Here is a 17,763-nt window from a genome sequence, read left to right as displayed (position 1 = left end):
AGCAAGAGGCTGCAATATACATAACTTTTTATCAGATAAAGTTAGATATATTGAGCAGCCTTCTAAAGTGACAGTGATAAAAGTGATCAAATTAGTTTTGAATGGGCTATCTAAAGGTTTAACACTTAAATTATGCCACTATGACAAATAAAGTAACATAAATAAAAGGGGCCAATACATATAATTTCTATCAAGTGTGTTAATATAATGCACCTTTCCAAACAGGGAGGTGTAGAAGCATGGTGTTATATACGTTTTACAATATAACCAAGTTATAAGCTATGTATTGAATGATCTGTTGACTGATTAAATTAATAAAACATGAAAAACAGATGTTTGCTTAAAGCAAATGGTAATTAAGGAGCGGAGATCTAAAAATTCAGGTGCAAAAAATGGGAAAACACTTAAAATGTCTATTATATGCGTATATATTGTAAGTGTATATGGACTGCAGTTGTGGCGGGGTGAGTTCACGTGACTGTACATTTCTCGCGATACTCTGCGAAGCTCCCTGACAGCTGAAAACATGGCAGACGACCACGGACGGAAATGGGACCGCTGTCTTGCTGATACAGCCGTGAAAACAGGTAAATTCCCTTTCATACACATGATATTATTTCACGCTTACATTAGGTATACTTTGATATATTACACCTGGTAAATAAGCGGTGCTACGAGTCAGCTGAGGTGCTTTTCTACGGGACGTCTGTGTGAGCATGCTGGGACAGTTTACTGAGGTCAAATGCGGACTTGACCGCTGCTGAATGGATTAAACCAACGATAATGTGTTTTTTATTTTATGAGGGAGGAATTATAAGCTTAAAGAAGACCAAAAAGCGTTTGGATACAAGCTAGAGTCTGTGTCTTGATTAACAGACTGGAAAGTATGAGTATGGAGGGTGTATCACAGCCGTAAAGGGTCAGTCTGTCTACTTTCAGTCTGAGATTACTGGCCTGATCCAGCCTGTTTCACTTCTCTCCATCAACCACATCTATGTTTTACACAGAAGTAGCAGCAAGGAGCCTAACAGTCCTACTCTGGAATTAATGATGTTGTAGCACTTAAAACTAAAGCAGGTCTGTCACAGGGTAAAGAAGCACCTGTTTCGTTGAGACCACATCCACAATAAAATGGGTTCAGTCCACTAAAACACCTAAAAATCACTGTAAACTGCTAAATCTATGAACCAATCTCTCTGCATACTGTGTTGTAATACAGCTGAAGACACATGTAAGTTGTTCTCATTCACTCGTGTTGTCACACAATGAGCATAAAAGATGATATAATCCTGTCTAAATACAGGATAATTACATCAGCTGTGTTGTGTGATAGATAGCTGTCTTGAAAGCTTTACTGCTACACAGCCTCCAGCCTATCTGGGAGGACATATGTTCTTGTTTTACACAATGTTTCCTTGTGAATACTAAAATGCAGCGCCAGCTTTTTCAGATTGATCCCCTCTGGAGAGGCTGCTTTTGAAAAACTCAATTTTTGGGTGGGAAATGTGCTGGCTCAGCGTTGATGGAGGGCTGCAAGAAAAAGATGCCTCCTCCGATTTTTCAGTTTAGTGTAGAGAGAAATTCTGTTGTAAGACAGTGTTGGTGAAGGTGCACTTGTGACCAGTGTTCCTATTTATTAAAGCACATTTCCATTTTTATTTGGCATATGATGTTAGGATTCTGAGCATCAGTCTCTGCAGCTGATGCAGCAGTGGTTCGGGCACTAACTGGAAAACAGAAACAAACCTTCAACCTATAATATCTGTAGCAGCTTCATGAGCTTTGATCCCAGAGTAAATGAACCTTACATCATTTTAATCAAAATTATTTGCCCTAAGGCATTGTCAGCTTAACCCTTTAGTATGGCGCAAACACCCTCAAACCTGATCAACAAATAAAGTCTACATTTAAAATAATAAGTGACAGAAAGAGGACAATCTATTTGTGACTTCACAAAGCCATGACTTTTTCATTGTACTGCAGGTACCAGACACTGAAAACAGCACACATGTAACAACTTTTACTTTATATATATATAAACAACAGACATGTTTGGATTTATTGCCAAAACCATTTAAGTAACAACATAAACAGCATTTTTATTTGAGAATGTCATATTAAAATTATAAAGTGCTGAAGGAGTTAGTCATAAAATCTGGAAATGAATTAGCATTTTAGCACTCCCAGTTCCCTCATCCTGAAATCAGTGTGTTTATGAATGGGTCAGTGGTTAACACAAGCTTAAGAGACTTTCATGTTTGGTTCTGCAACAGGGCTGGAGATTAACACCAGCTACCAGCCAAATGCCTGTAAAATATGCAAGTGGCTGCTAGATTTTCTTCACTCACCAGAAAAATAAATAATTGCAATCTATTGAGTGGCTGGTAGAGTTTCAAATCCACCAGCCACAGTGTCAGGTGGACAAAAAGTTAATTTCCAACCCTGTTCTACAACATAAAATTCATCAGTAATACCCCACTTATGCATTTTGAAGCTTTTAGGTGCTGGCTAACAAGTGGCTGAATGAGACTACAGAATGTCATCACATCCACAGCTTTACAGCCTCGTTGTGGTGGTGACTTTAGTCATGCGACCATGATGTAGTGTGTTTACAGCCTAACACTAGCTTTTTTAAGTTTATTTTACAGTATCATAAATATATATTTGCTAGGCCTTATTTTCTGCAGTGATCCAAAATCAGACGGAAAATCCCCAGTGTATTTTTGTCGAGGGAACAAGGGCGATTTTAATTTCCATATCTGCCTACATAAAAAAAAAAAAAACCATCAACCCCGCAGTAACTCCATAGATGTTTTGGTTTCCCCCAACGCCGATGAAACAGCGTTGAGCAGATCACCATGGGATCTTTTTGCACAGTTTACCTGTGGTGTTTGGAACCGTGTTGACCCAGCAGTCTGTCCCAAACGACACGCAATGACGTCAATGTCAGCACGATGAAATATGTTTCTTGCTGGGAGGAAAAACATCTGCATTGTGGCATTTCTTTGAGCTCGCTTGGTGTAACAAAATGCCAGCTGTGCCAGGGTGTCTCTGGTAGCCAGAGAAAGTCTGCAGCATATGTTCTGCTCAGGGGCTTGTGTAAAAGTCTGTAGTTAGTCCTGACTTTCTGTGATTGCTCAGGAAGATACCGGCATATTCTGTGTAGCACTGCGTATGTTGGTTAATGATTCCTAGCATTTTAATACAGTATAATACATCTCTAAATTTGAGACCATAACATAAAAGGTTGGCTTCCTCTCGTGCCTTTTATACCTGCGTTTTATACTTAGTGCCACAGGTTCAGATTATATGGTAAAACTTTTAGATATCCTGCAAAAAATATGCCCTGTACAGCAAGGGAAGAGAGCTAAAATATACTGGCCAATGACACAAGTTAAAAGTACATGAGAGAAGTCAAATCCAACTTGTTGTAAAGGGACAGGGTGAATTGCCTGTGCATTGATGGTAGGGAGGCAGACAATCAGAAACATCCTTTGCATAACAGGAAACAACTGTGTTTATTGGAAACATGGTACTTCATTTGAGGAACATCAAAACAATGTTAAAATGAGACAGACAGGCAGCAGTAGACCTAAGTACATCTATGCTAACATGTACCCAATGACAATGCTGATATTTAATGTGTATTTTTCACCATGTTCACCATCTTATGAAAGCACTTTAGTATGCTGACATTTGCTTATTAGCATAAGACACTAAGTACAGCTGAGGCTGACGGGTATGTCATTAGTCAAGGACAGGTCATAAACCAAGGTTTTGCATACATTTAAATTTTGACCTGTGTCATAACATATTATCCAAAGGGCACCATGAATGACTGTACAGAATTTCATGCCAATCCATCCTGTAGATGTTGAGATATTTCAGTCAGGACTAAAATGGTGGACTAACTGAACGAGTCAAAGTCGCCATGTCTTGAACCAAGGCCGCTAGCATGACTAAAAGCAAGAGAAGTAAGAGCAGCTGCAATTTAAAGAAGGTTGTCTGTATAACTTCACAATTACAAGGTCATGTTTGGAAATATTTTTTCACTCAAATGTGCAGATCCTAGTGTTCTCTTCAGCACACAGAAACAATACTAGCTCTTCAAGGAAATGTGCTGTGCTGTCACAATCATTTTAAAATTTCAATGTGTTATACAACTCAAATTTGATTAACTAAATTCACCAAATCACTTTGATTGAAAACGAATGGCTTTATTGATGCCATTTCCAGAAAATACTTGGAATAACGACTGAATCAATAACAATACCATTAAACAGCTCTGGACTTTATTTTCAGAGAAAACCTAGTGCGTATTTTCTGGCCTGTGGGTTCTACAGTTCACTCTACTGCAGCACAAATGTTTTTGTTATAATCCATCCCACTTGGAGACGTCCACACAAAGAGAAAGGACGCCAAAATGAGATGTTGATCAGCCCTCGTATTTTGCCAGTGCTTTTACTGTATTACTGTCAGTGGAAAATCAGGGCCTTCAAAACTGCTCTGGCTGAAGAGCAAAGAAAGGCAGAGGCTGCAACAGACGGAGAACCTTAAGTTTAACTAAATCTTCGCTCGAAATGGACGCAGAGGACAAAGATTTATTGTTGATCTGATGATAGTGAGGGTGCACGGGGTCTTATGTGGTCTTGTTTGACATTTGTAAGTTGTGTAATAGAGAACAGTCTGAGGGTTCTGGTTCAGGCAAATCGGTCATGCTGCATAGCTCCCTGAATCCAATTAAGAGTCGGAGGGGCCCAAATGACTGTTTTTTTATGTGTTTTCTGTGCTGGCTGGCCTGCTGTTGGGTGTGGTGTGGCCTGCAGCGAGGTGAAGTTAAGCGCACAAACACATTCCTCCTCAAGATCCTGCTCTGGTCTGAGCACTTCAAACAACTTCGCCAACTTCTGTGCCACGGACGAACTTTTGTGACCGTACATTGCTTACCTACACGTGTGCACTCTCTGACCTGTTACCTCCTCTGCCCTCTGCCTCATGGACACTGTCGTTGCTCCTTTTAACTCACTTCCCCCTCTCTTGCACCCCTTTTACTGTTTTCTTTTTTTTTCTTGGAAGGTTGTGCTCTTGCTGTTTTTTCTCTCACTCTGTTTTCCTAATGAGAGCAATGTCTTGCTAACTTGTGCTATTTACCAACTCTTGCATCAAACATAATAGCGGCACCCCACTGACCTCATTACAGCAGATTTACATCTATGCCAGCTGGTTTTATACGGGATCAGACATGATCACATTACTTAAGTACTAAAGTAAAATATTTTTGGGAAGTGGAGTTTAATCACTTTCTTTTTTTTTCTTCCTCTTTGCAGTAACCGGCCTTGCTGTGGGTGTTGTGTTCTCCGTCCTTCTCTTTAAACGTAAGTGTCTAAGGTGAACTGGTCAGTGGAAGGGGGAAGTGGTGTAAGCACTACTTAAAAACATCATTCATGGTTGACTGTTTTTCTCCCCAGGTCGCACATGGCCGGTCTCGTTTGGCTCAGGTTTGGGACTGGGCATGGGATACGCCAACTGCCAGCATGACTTCAGGTCACCATACCTGGTTCATGGCAGAATGGTTAAGGTGAGCACAGATGGTAAAATGTATTGATTGTTAGAGGTTTGTGACACACTAACACATCATGCTTTATGATTTTTCTGTGTGCTTATTTACAGGACCAGTAAAGAAGGACTAAAGATGATCAGGATTTCCCATGAAGTTCCCCTTTCATTTTTGTGTTGTTGTTTTGCTGCTCATTTCTGTCCTGGCACTAATGTCCAATGATGCCCTCACTGTGTTTATCACATGGCAGTCATTGTGTATTTAATAAAGCGATTGTGGAAAACTCTCTCTGTTTCTCTCTCTCTTTTTTCTGCGTGCATGTTTGAGGAGAATGAAATGTGGTTTTGGGGTGGGAGGTAATTTTTTGTGTTAATGAGCTGGGAGACTTGAACCCCTGCTGTTTTGGAATGAGGGCCAGGTTCAGCATCTGCAGCCCTGTTAGAGAGTGGGAGGATGAAAAGTTGCACAGATTGATGGAATAAAAAAAAGTACAGTTGGTGGGAGACCAATGCTCGAGTTGAAAGAGACTTTAAAAGTTCGCATACCTTTGTGTGAGATGAACTTTGTCTTATAGTTTTCTTATTTATAGATGCAGGTTTCTAGATTCCTTTCTGAAGACAGGGAAGTAACCCAGTCTGATCTCCAGTCATGCTAGATAAAGCATTTGCACAGTATGCCATGATTTGTAGTCCTGTTTTAAGTTGCGTGAGTTGGGTAAGACCGTTTGCTGTGACCGTGACTTCTTTCTTCACAGAGAGTTGGAAAAGCATGCATCTACATATCAGGAAGAATCTCTTACGTCTTGTGTATTCGTTGGCCATGAGTCTGTTGGGCGAGATTGTTTTGAGTGTGATTGATCACTTATGTGTGGTTGCATGGGCCTGCTAGGAGAGAAGAGGGATTGTTTGTGTGAGCGTGTGCAGGCGCACACGTTTATCCAGCCCCCTGGTGAAGCAGAATCCGTGGAATGCAGAGGAATGCCATTTCTGGACTGAAGCTCGGTCTTATTACTAACAGGTGAGTTCTGCACTTTGCACTCCGAACATAACACATGGTTTACACTTTCACATCAAAGACAACATTGACGCATGCACGCCTGCTCTAATGCACACACTCACATTTTCCCCTCTCCATCACCGTAACAGTTTTCTCAGCAATGTAAGCACATAATAAACAACGCCAGGAATTAAGCCATGTCACTCGTCTCCTGTCCATTTAAATATTTGTTTGCAAGTGAAGCGTGAGAAAGATAGGGGCGCTTATGGACACAAGCCAGGCTGAACACCTGTAAGCAGGTAAGATGAAGTGCAGGAATGGTGTGCGGGAGGGTAAGGGGGACCATCAGTGACAGAGCTGAGGTGTAACAAGGCAGTCAAACTCATCAGACGGTACCTGTCTGTGCCTGTCTGAAAAATTCTCCTTGATGAATCATAATTACCAGTCTAATAAAGCTACTTAATCACATTTGTTCATCTAATGGCTCAAAACTGTTCAGTCAGTGTTGGTTAATGTCTGGCATGAAATCTAAGACCAGACATGCCATGTGTGCTGCTGCACGACTCTGGCCTGGAGCTGCTGTAGCTGATGCTGCTGTATTCAGATCTTTTAAGTAAAAGCAGCAATACTACATTAAAAATAGCTACTCGATGACAAATAAAAGTCTGGCAGTGGGAATGTCTTTGAAAGCATTATTGGTTAAATGTCCTTATGGGTATCAAAAGTGAAATAACACAAAGCAGAAAAATAGCCCCTGTGATTGTTATACTATGATATCATTAGATTATTATTACTTGTGTTTTCATGAGGAAGTATAATTTTACTGCTGTAGCTGATCGAGGGGGAGCTAATTTGACCACATAATATACTGTTGGGTAGTTTTAAGTAAAACATTGCATTGTATTTTTTAATCTGATCATATAATTTGTATGTAAAATATTTTATGAAGTTCATATAACTGAATGAAATGAATGTACTGGAGTAAAAAGTAGGCTATGCTATTTTTCATGTACTTATAAACCCACAAAATGTAGTGGTAGAGTTTTAAAGTAACATAAAATGAAAAAGTACAAGTACCTTCACTCTGTATAAATACTTACGTAAATGCAAGTAATAATGCTTACTTTGCTTTGGACTGCTTTTGGACTTTTGCTTACAGTAATTGCAACTTTTACAGAACTTTTAAGGGAGTATAATTTAACACTGTGGTGTGCAGGGCTGGGTATTGTCAAAAAAAATTACAATGCCAGTACCTAAAGTTATACCAATATAAATAGAGTACCTTATTCAATACTCTTAATGTTAATGTTACCAAACAGTTATTAAGGGGTTTAAGTGTCCAGCCATTTTGGTGTTAGTGTGTTGGATGTTAGCTGCTGATGTGTTAGCTCCTGCTAACCGGGCAGATGTTAAACTGACTGTTCACCGGGAGGACAGCGGCTACAGACATGGCAGCAACAGAAAGTTTGTTAATGTGGCAGTGAGTCAAGATGGTCTGGGATCAGACCCCTGGTGCAAAAAGGATCGAGTGTAGGTATTGTTTGAATGGCGACATTTCACTACCATGTGGTATTGGGTTATATCGGTTGATACCTTAAAGGTATCGAGTGCTGATACCCAGCCCTTGTGGTGTGCATGTTGGCTATTTTCCCTTGGGAATCTGAATACGTCTCTCTCCACTGAATACTACTGATGAAAGGCCCTCTAGGGGTTTCATTCGAGTAAAGAAAACGTGATGCAGTGCTGTCTAGGGTGGCTTTAAAATTGAGGAAATATGATGCAATGCCATATTGTCAGCCCTACATGCTCGGAAACTTAATGTGCACTGGTGCATACCTTAAAGGTATCAAAAACCATAGCTGGGCCCTAAGAGTTACACATAGTCCCTCTCTTTTGGCTTTCCGTGACTACTCACGTAAGTATAATTATGCACCCTGTGTTTCATTTTGAATAATAGTTGAGGCACTTGAATCAACACATTGGTTACACTAAAACATTATGTATTATTCATTACTTTTTAGTTTAGTAAAACCTTTCGCTTGTGCTGAAAATGTGTCTAACTCTTTCAAGTAGTTTAATTGTTTTGCCCCTGCGCCTCACACAGCCTGAGTCCTCCACTGCCAGTAGCTGACTGGGGCATCATAACTCAAATGTTAGATCCTATATTCCCATTTCAATAGGGGTTTAAAAGACTTATGGGTCAGCAAAGCCACGGAACATAATGCCTTTCAGCAACTCGTGCTCATGAGCGTGTCAGTGGTTTCACTCCAAACATATTGAGCGGCCTTAATTAGATCAAGTTGTCATGAGCTTATGGTTAAATAACCTGCTGTTGATATCATTTCAACTTCCTAAAGGTATCAGAGGAATGGATCAGAGCATTGATCCACATCTGTTTCCCAGTTGTATTGCATGATCACACTGTTTCAATTGTAAAATCTAAAAACACATGTTAGCAAAGCACCGCCAGATGTATGTGCAAACTTAACACATGACTCTAAATGAGTCCTGTTTGTGTAATGTTGTTATATTTGCATTTTTCTCCTGTAAATCTGATCTGCAGTCTCGCCTCGCTCCTACTTTGGGAAACATTTGAAACCTTCCCAACACCCCCCTTCCTCCTCCTCCTCCTCCTCCTCTTCCCCGCTTTCTTTCGTCCAGAAACGGCACAGCAGGACCCCTGTCTGAGGGCTCAGCCGCGCCTCACCCCTGCTACAGAGTTTTACAACAAAAGACAACAAGTTGGAAAGTGTTTTTCAGTGGAGTTACGGGGGAATTTAACACTGCACGGGAAGAGAACAAAGGGGAGGGACGGTCTGAGCTGATGGACTGAGGGATGAGATAGCGCTCATAACTTATCCCATCTCCCCATCCTTCCCCGTCGGACGGACGCTTCTCTTTCTTTCCGGATGATGTAACTGTTTTATGACAGACTGGGCTCGGATGTATCCTCGCCGCTGACGAAGTGCTCACTTTTTCCTTTAATTATCAGCGCACGGTGATATCCGACTGCAGCCCGCATCCTCAGGTTTTAGGAGCCCGGGTCCAGGTTTCGGTGAGGGGCTGAGCTCAGCGGGACGTTGCGCAGTGCTCAACTGGCTGTTCCCCGGGGTCGGTGAGCGGTGGTAAGTGTCTCAGGGTCTCGTTACTTAAAAAGTACGTAATTAGTCTACTCGTAACTACTTTAAAAAGTCAAGTTATACATACGCTCGTTACTGTAGCTAAGCGCACGTTACGGTACTTTTCTCCTAGCTAGGTTGCCTTTTAACCGTTAGGTAGCTGCGACACTTGTTTAAAATGACGGTTGGAGCTTCTCCTTACCTTCCGAGGTAACTCGGAGAAAGACACGGCACCTTACCAGCTAAAATAAACTGAAATAATAACTTTTCTTAAACTACATGACTAAATCAAAGCATGATAAATAAAAGTAAGCCAACAATGCCTTGACATCTTGCCTGTCCAACCGTTAACTTGAAGTAACAGTCGCTACATACGTTACATTAGCTTAACGTTACTGGGTACTGATCCCTCACTGGGGATTGTGGGTAACACACTGTTCATATTCAGATTTAACCGTGCAAACTTATAAAAAATGACGTTAAAATAACGAGTTTTTAGTTATAACTTTGTAACTGTATTTGGAAGAGAGATGTTAGCTAACTTTTCCGTTACTGTAACGTTAACGTGTTATCACTTGAACGCCACTCCGCTCTGTCTGTGTGTGCTGCGTTTAAAGACAGCAGCTAGAACTCCTGAAGTCTGTCAAAAAAGATATAGCAGTATAAAACAAAAAATGTTGTGGAAAAATTAAGAGTATTTAGTCATAACATACTGTATTTGAAAGAGGAACGTTAACTGTCGTGACTGTAACGCGTTATCTCTTCAAGTCTGTCAGTCTGCCTGTGCTGCGTTTAAAGAAAGTAGCCTGGCCTCTTGAAGCCTGTCAAAAAATATACCAGTATAAAACAACAAGAAAAGGTCGTGGAAATATAACGACTTTTTAGCTGTAACACATGTCTCTATTACTGTATTTGAAAGAGGGACGTTAGCTAAATTTTTCGTTACTGTAATGTATTATCACTTAAATGCCACTGCGCTTAGTATGTGTGCTGCGTTTAAAGACAGTAGTCTGAACTCATGAAGTCTGTCAAAAAAGATATAGCATTATAAAACAAAAAAATGTCGTTAAAAATATTTAGTCATAACCTACATCTCTATTACTGTATTTGTAAGATAACTTCTGTTACTGTAATGCATTACCACTTTAAGTCTGTCAGTCTGCCTGTGCTGCATTTAAAGACAGCAGCCTGAGCTCTTGAAGTCTGTCAAAAAAATATAGCATTTCATTAATAATCCAAGTCCTCCCCCTCACATCAGCACACCCAGCCACCCCTTGTCTTTTATATCTATACACAATAGATAAGGAGGGGTACTGATTCCTGTGGACAGTGTTTCTTGTGTCAGAGACATATGGAAGTGCTGAAAACTGCCTAAAGTAGTCAACGTGGGTGACCACAGACACTTTTTTTATTAGCAGCAGGAGAAAACGATTTTGTAGGTTGTAAATGACGTGAGGGGTTGAGGTATTTTTAAAGAAGAGAGTGAAACAGAGCAGAGGACAGACTGAGTCAGGTGGTATGGTGCAGACATTTGCCTCCCTCCCCCATGGGATTGTGTCTTTTTGGGCAATATGAACGCAGTAAAATGTTGTTCTCTGTGCAGCTGGTGATTCAGATCATTGGGAAGCTGTCTCTTTGAATCATTCAAATGAGGCAACCATGGGAAAAATACAAAGCACATGGACCCCTGGGTTTCAACCTGCTAATCACCACAAAGTTCTCAATCCACATCTGCAGGGATATGCAAAGTCCACATTTCGTATTCACTGTAAAGCCAGAAAACAAAAAGACATTTTGTGACTACTCTTTTCAGTGTGTTTTCCTGTGTAACAAGGTTAGCAGAGCGGTAACATGCTGTGGTTTTCCACCCCTTTAGGTGCAGTCATGTGGCAGAGGATTCTGATTTGTTGGGCACTGTTTGCACTGTATTCAGCGGCACCGCCTGCACACATCAACCGCCTGGCGCTGTTCCCTGACAAGAGCGCCTGGTGCGAAGCCAAGAACATCACACAGATAGTCGGGCACACGGGATGTCAGCCTCGCTCTATTCAAAACAGGTCAGGATGAAGGCCCTCTCTGTCTCTCTCTGTCTGACGATCTCTCTGCAGCTGAAAAAAGTGAATAACGCAGAAATGTCTAGATGTCAATGAGTTGCATCCTCACAGTCGTGCCTCATTCAGTCTGTTTGGCAATGAGGAAGTGCTGCACTTCAACTTAAAGTGACACATTGTAGTGACATTGCAGGTTATAGTCAGTTTACAACAAACACATATTTTTAAGTTATTACCAGCCATGATTTTAAACACACAGCACTATTTCAGAGTTTTGTTATTTTCTGCGTCATAGGAAGTTAAAAACTTCTTGCAGACAGCTTGCAGAGACTTGAAACTTGTGTGAGAAAGCTACTCCATCCATTACACGTGAAGTATGAAGAAATAACAAATTACTTACACTACACTACACCAAACAAGTTCCAGCTCTGCATGTTGACTTCTATACATACCTGAATTGAATGTAAATCAGTGGCTGCCTGCATGGCTGTACGACAGCAGACGTTATTATTAAAGGCCAACTGGCGATATTAATGTTTGTTATTGCCAACACATTCCATGAAAAGACTGAAACCAACAACGAGTTAGTCTGTCTCTCAACACTTTCTGACTTTACTAACCTATTTGTGGCATTCAGCCAAAAGCCCATCATAAATCTTTAGAAAGGGGTCATGAATGTAAACTTTCATTTTAAATAAAGACTAAATAAAAACAACAAAACACACTCAAACAGCTGGACATGTTTTACTTGGACACTTGTACGTTTTAGCAAACAATACTTGAACAGAAGTAAACAGTGTGTCTGTTTTGGGACTATTTTGAGCTACTGCTTTGTTGCTCTGGTGAATATTTACATGTTAATGGCGGATCAGTGCAACAATGTGGCTTAGTAATGTCATGTGCTCTGGATGGTTTTAGACAACAGTTGAGCAATTGAAGGGTTTGGCGACAAACAAAATACTTGTTTGTTTTGTTCTTTACATGGAATTTGCTGACAAAAAATAGAAAAGCACCAGATTTTATAGCTGCACCCAGCAGCTCTGTAGCTTGGTCGGTTGGTCAGTCGGCCCATAAAAATTTCCCCACACTTTGGCCACCACAGTTTTTGCCCTAGGTGGCTGAAATTTGGCATGGAGTCCAGCGTGTGTGAGGTTGTGTGTGATTGAATTAGAGTTGTCTCAGAAAATATCACAGTACTATATACAATGTTACACAAATATTATTAATATTATTATCATCAAGTGACAGTGACCCTTAAAGGAATCAAGACAAAAGAGTTTTTTTAATTGAAGTAAGTGTTAAAAAATCTGACAGGCAGTTGAGGAGGAAAGGAAATGCAGATATGCAGCTGAGATTCACAGTTTGGTTGGATTTTTTTTTTTAGTACAGTAGATAAGCAGGATGTACACGGTATGATAACCGTCAATTTTCATTCCATGGCGTACAGTTTCATGGTACACTGCTGCACCCCTAGTGTGAATGCATGAACACATGGATGCACATATGTGGCTGCAGCTATTGCGAATTCACACTTGTTTTTAACTTGTCTACTTGATCTGTGGTCAAAACTTACAAATGTAACACTGTGGCCCTTGAAACAATTCATATGCTGCCTTCAGTTCATTAGTTATTTTAGTAATGCCCACTCAGGAAATACTGATATGTGTTCTTCTCTTAGTTGTCGTCCCCACGGCGACATACAGTATGTACAAGTTTTGCACATTACTTCCTATGTTCAACACAATAGTATTTGGGGAAGGACACATTCTCATAATCTTTGTCATGATTTGTATTTATAATGAGAAGTTGACTTGTGATTTACCTAACATATATGACTAACAAGTCTCCGTTTTGTGACTTTGTGTCTGACCCGAGGCTACCAGACATCTGCTAACAGCTCTTGCTTACACAGGTATGAACACTTTTGTTGTGCAGTTGAATCACACATTAACACACTGTGTCCTCCTCATAGAGCTTGTCTGGGCCAGTGTTTCAGCTACAGCGTCCCCAACACATTCCCACAGTCGACTGAGTCTCTGGTGCACTGTGACTCCTGCATGCCTGCCCAGACACAGTGGGAAGTGGTAAGATTTATTGCACATTAGCTCATGTAGCAGGCACACACCAACACCGACTTGTCAGACTCACACACAAAACCACAAGTTTCCGACATGAAAGCAACGCTGCCCACTGGCAAACACGGAGCAGGAGAAAAAACATAAATCGAGGATTTTGAAAAGATTTGTTTCACAATTTTTGCGGTTCCCTGTGAACCCTGAGCCTGTATTTTATATTCCGCTGAAGTTCATTGTCCCTGTTCGCCAGAAGGAATCCAGTCTTGCGACAACAAAGGCTTTGTAGTGAGGTGTATGTAGTTTGGACAGCTGCCAGGTAGGCTAGGCGGGTGCGACCACAGGTGAGGTCGCCTCATGTTTCAGTGGAAAATATTGTATCTACTGGAGTGGACTGCTGTTACCTGATAGATTAATTAATTTTGGTACTATTTTTGTTGCTTGAGGAGGGCCAGGGAAAGTGCATTTGCAGTCTCACCTTACTTCTAATTATGTGGAAATGAATGTTTATGTCTGTGGTTGTGATTGTTGTTGCAGTTCAGTTTAATACAAAACAAAGTCAGCTCTCATGAAAGAGGACACCCCTCCATGCTGGTTTGGCACTTGGTGGTAGATCTTGATAAAACTGCTGAATGATCATTTTCAATGGATAATGGAAACAGTGAGGGGAAGTTGTGTGAGGTCTGGAGAGCAGGAACAGCTTGTGCAACACTGAGGCTTACAGGGGGCTTGTATCTTCTCTGTTTATTTTATATTTATTCCTCTGACAATACAAGAATGGCGCAATAATTGTATTATTGTGAAGATATAACAGTCTTTAACAAAGCAAAAAACACAACACTAAGGAGTCAGAGTTTTACCAAATGCACACACATCCATCCATCCATCCATCCATCCATCCACATATACAGTAGCAGTATGTCCATTTTGTAAAAATCAGATTTCTTCAGAAAGGAAGGTAGTTAAAAATAAAACAAAATCAAATATTTCAATGAATACAATGCGTAAAATAAGTTTATAAATCACCAAATACAAATAAATAAAAAAGGTTTTTTTTGTTCAGAATTTTTTAATTTAATTTCTGTAGTAGTTAATATAGTTCTTTCACCTTTTAGTGTTTTTAAATGGTTTTATTTACTTTGTTTTGTAGGGCAGGAAAGAAAGTGTTGTCATAGTGGCCTTAAAAAGTCCTAAATAGTCCTGTCTTACTGTAAATACATTCACTAATAAATTGCATGGGTCTTAAGTGTTTTTTAGTAACGTCACCACAAGAATTTACGGTGTTGCTGCGACGGGAAACATCATTTTAAGAGGGGGGAAACAATATTCGAATGCAGAAAAGACTTTGGTATAACACCTGTGTGCATGATTTGCCCCTATTTTAGCCCCCTCTGTGCATTTCGATCATGCAGTGAGACTGCATTGTTAAACTAATACCTTGCTAGCCAGCTTGCTCATTAGTGTGTTTTTTTTTTTGTTTGTTTTTTTTTTACGGAAAGCATAGAGAGTATCATCACTGTCATTTTACCTCATTGTTCGTTTGGAACTGACATAAGTTTATTTACAAAGAGCATATTTTCATTTTTGGTGTGTATTTCCAAGACAGGTTTGGTCTTAACTTCAATTTTGAGTGGTTTAAAGGTCTTAATCATTTGAAACCTTGAAGTGACATCACTTCTCTTGTGCTGCTTTCAGACACCTTTTGCAAGTATTCAAACCTTTGAACGCTGAGCAAATTGGTGTAATTTCTTTCAAAAACATAGGAAAAAAGGCAATGATCGACTTGGAAAGAAATGTCCCGCAAATTGCAAAAAAAATCATAGATTTAGAAAATTATTTGTAAAAAAAAATTAGGGGTAAAAGAAAGAGGTAAATGATATGTATAACTATTACTATCATTACATTTTAAAATTATGTCACAGAATTATTATAATTTTCAAGCACTCTTTCCAGGTCATTTCCTTGTTTGTTTTTAACTTTCTTTCTTTTTTAATAATTTTCTTGTTTTAAATTTTTTCTTTTTGCTAATTTCTTGCCTTATTTTTTAGGTAATTTCTTCTTTTGTTGCTCACTGCTCTCTTCCTGTGTTTTTGAAAGAAGTCAAGGCAATTTGCTCAGGGTTCAAAGGGTTAGAATAGAGTAGGGTTAATTGTAGATGCTGCTTATTGTTAGCATTGTTAGCCCTAACTTCAACTTCAGGTTATCATGAAGCCAGTTCATGCAAATATAATACAATGATTACAATGACTAGCAATAATAGTCAATGACACAAAAACAATATTAAATATATGTATGAAAACTAATTTTAAAAAAAGCTTGAAAGCCAAACAATTGAAACGCTGTTACTACTCAATATATAACAAAGTGGAAGATTTAAGTTGTAAAGTTAAGCGCAGCAGCAGAAATCTGATAGCCATTTACTTTGTACGTCCAGATATGAAACCAAACCACTCAACTATCTGTCTCTTTGTATGTATATATATATATATATATATATATATATATATATATATATACATATATATATATATATATGTGTATATATATATATATATATATATATATATATATATATATATATTTGTATGTATTTAATTGTATGTGTATGTAAACAGGTGACTCTGGAGTGCCCGGGCAGTGAAGAGTCTCCTCGTGTGGATAAGCTGGTGGAGAGGATCTTCCACTGTAGCTGCCAGTCCTGCAGTAAGGAGGGTGGCCAGGAGGGGGCAGTGATGCAGCTGTATCCAGCAGACAATGTCTTGGACACTCCATCTTTATCTGACACGCTCAGCAGCCCTCAGTCTCACCCTCTGCCCCCCTCAGACACACACTCCAATAAGCATGCTCACCCGCACACAGACCATCACACACTACCACACACATCTGATGGAGGGTAGGTGTCACTTTGCTCATCTGCTCCGCCCTCTCCACTCTCCTTCACACTGCATAATCTGTAGTATTGGAAAGGCACTTTGAGAATATGGCTTCACTTCATTGCACACACACACTCTCACAAATTCATGCTATCAGATTTCACTCTATTGTATATAAACTCATACACACACCAGCTTATGCACTCTTTGTTTGCTGATTAAACATGCACGTGTCCATCCAGACATGACTATAGTCACTTAATAAGCTGTAGTCTCGTTGCTTTTAATCTGCTTTCATGCAATAAATTCTATTGTTGTGATAACTGGCCGTTTGTCTTTTGTTTTATTCATCTGAGTGTCAGTTAGCGCTCCTGTTTTTTGTCAGAGTGTTTCTGTGTTGGACCAAAGAAACACCCACAGCTTCCTCTCTCTGCCTCTAACACTAAAGTTGTGTTCTTTATGATCGTGTGGCTGCTGTGTGAGTTTGGGCCACGGCACATGATGTTGTTTTCTTTGATCAACAAACCCCAGTCATGGACAAACATTTAATAGATGCTGGTGCCGCTTAGTGGAGCACAGAAGAGGTGCATGATGGGAACAGAGCCTGCTGTTTCCTGCTTCACTGGCCTGAATCTGATCTCACAGTGCCAGGAAGTTTAATAAGATGCTGTGATGGAAAAGCCACAGAGAAAGTTTTGCACATCACTTGTTTATCCATGTCATTCTTGATTTGTCTCCTTTAAAGGATGACATTTTTTCAAGTCTGTCTCAAAACAATGCTCACATACCCATGTGTACAATGAAGGTGTTATTGGTTGCTGTGATTATTCCTTCTGTTCACACTGAAATGATCCCTTCTTACTGCGACTGTAATGTAAGAGAGGGGAGGAAATCCGCAGTCTTTGTGCTGTGCAGAAATACCTTTTAAAGTCGGCTAAAGCCAGTATCGAGTCACAGTCTTTGTGTTTGCATAGACACTGTTTACTTGCTGAGCTGCAGCAGAGACATGGGAACACAAAGAGGGAGTTTCTTACTCAAGACTTTGGAAGATATCCACTTAATCTGGCAAACTCAAACTGCTAGTTTTCTGTTTAT

At 39.9% G+C, this 17,763-nt stretch overlaps 2 protein-coding genes across 2 annotated transcripts; both read left to right on the top strand.

The window, feature by feature from the left end:
• The first annotated feature begins 498 nt into the window (after positions 1-498).
• Positions 499-5,843, top strand: LOC125896690 (MICOS complex subunit Mic10-like). Its single transcript, XM_049589465.1, has 4 exons — positions 499-587; positions 5,328-5,375; positions 5,469-5,578; positions 5,671-5,843. The coding sequence occupies exons 1-4, from the start codon at positions 527-529 to the stop codon at positions 5,677-5,679; spliced, it is 228 nt and encodes a 75-aa protein (XP_049445422.1). The 5' UTR covers positions 499-526; the 3' UTR covers positions 5,680-5,843.
• A 3,342-nt stretch (positions 5,844-9,185) lies between these two features.
• nbl1 (NBL1, DAN family BMP antagonist) lies at positions 9,186-16,991 on the top strand. Its single transcript, XM_049585967.1, has 4 exons — positions 9,186-9,678; positions 11,549-11,729; positions 13,696-13,807; positions 16,411-16,991. The coding sequence occupies exons 2-4, from the start codon at positions 11,557-11,559 to the stop codon at positions 16,690-16,692; spliced, it is 567 nt and encodes a 188-aa protein (XP_049441924.1). The 5' UTR covers positions 9,186-9,678; positions 11,549-11,556; the 3' UTR covers positions 16,693-16,991.
• The last annotated feature ends 772 nt before the right edge of the window (positions 16,992-17,763 follow it).

The sequence above is a fragment of the Epinephelus fuscoguttatus genome, linkage group LG1 (assembly GCF_011397635.1).
Source record: "Epinephelus fuscoguttatus linkage group LG1, E.fuscoguttatus.final_Chr_v1".
NCBI lineage: Eukaryota > Metazoa > Chordata > Actinopteri > Perciformes > Serranidae > Epinephelus > Epinephelus fuscoguttatus.
The sequence above is the reverse complement of the archived record's forward strand: the minus strand, read 5'-3'. Positions and strand labels throughout refer to the sequence as shown.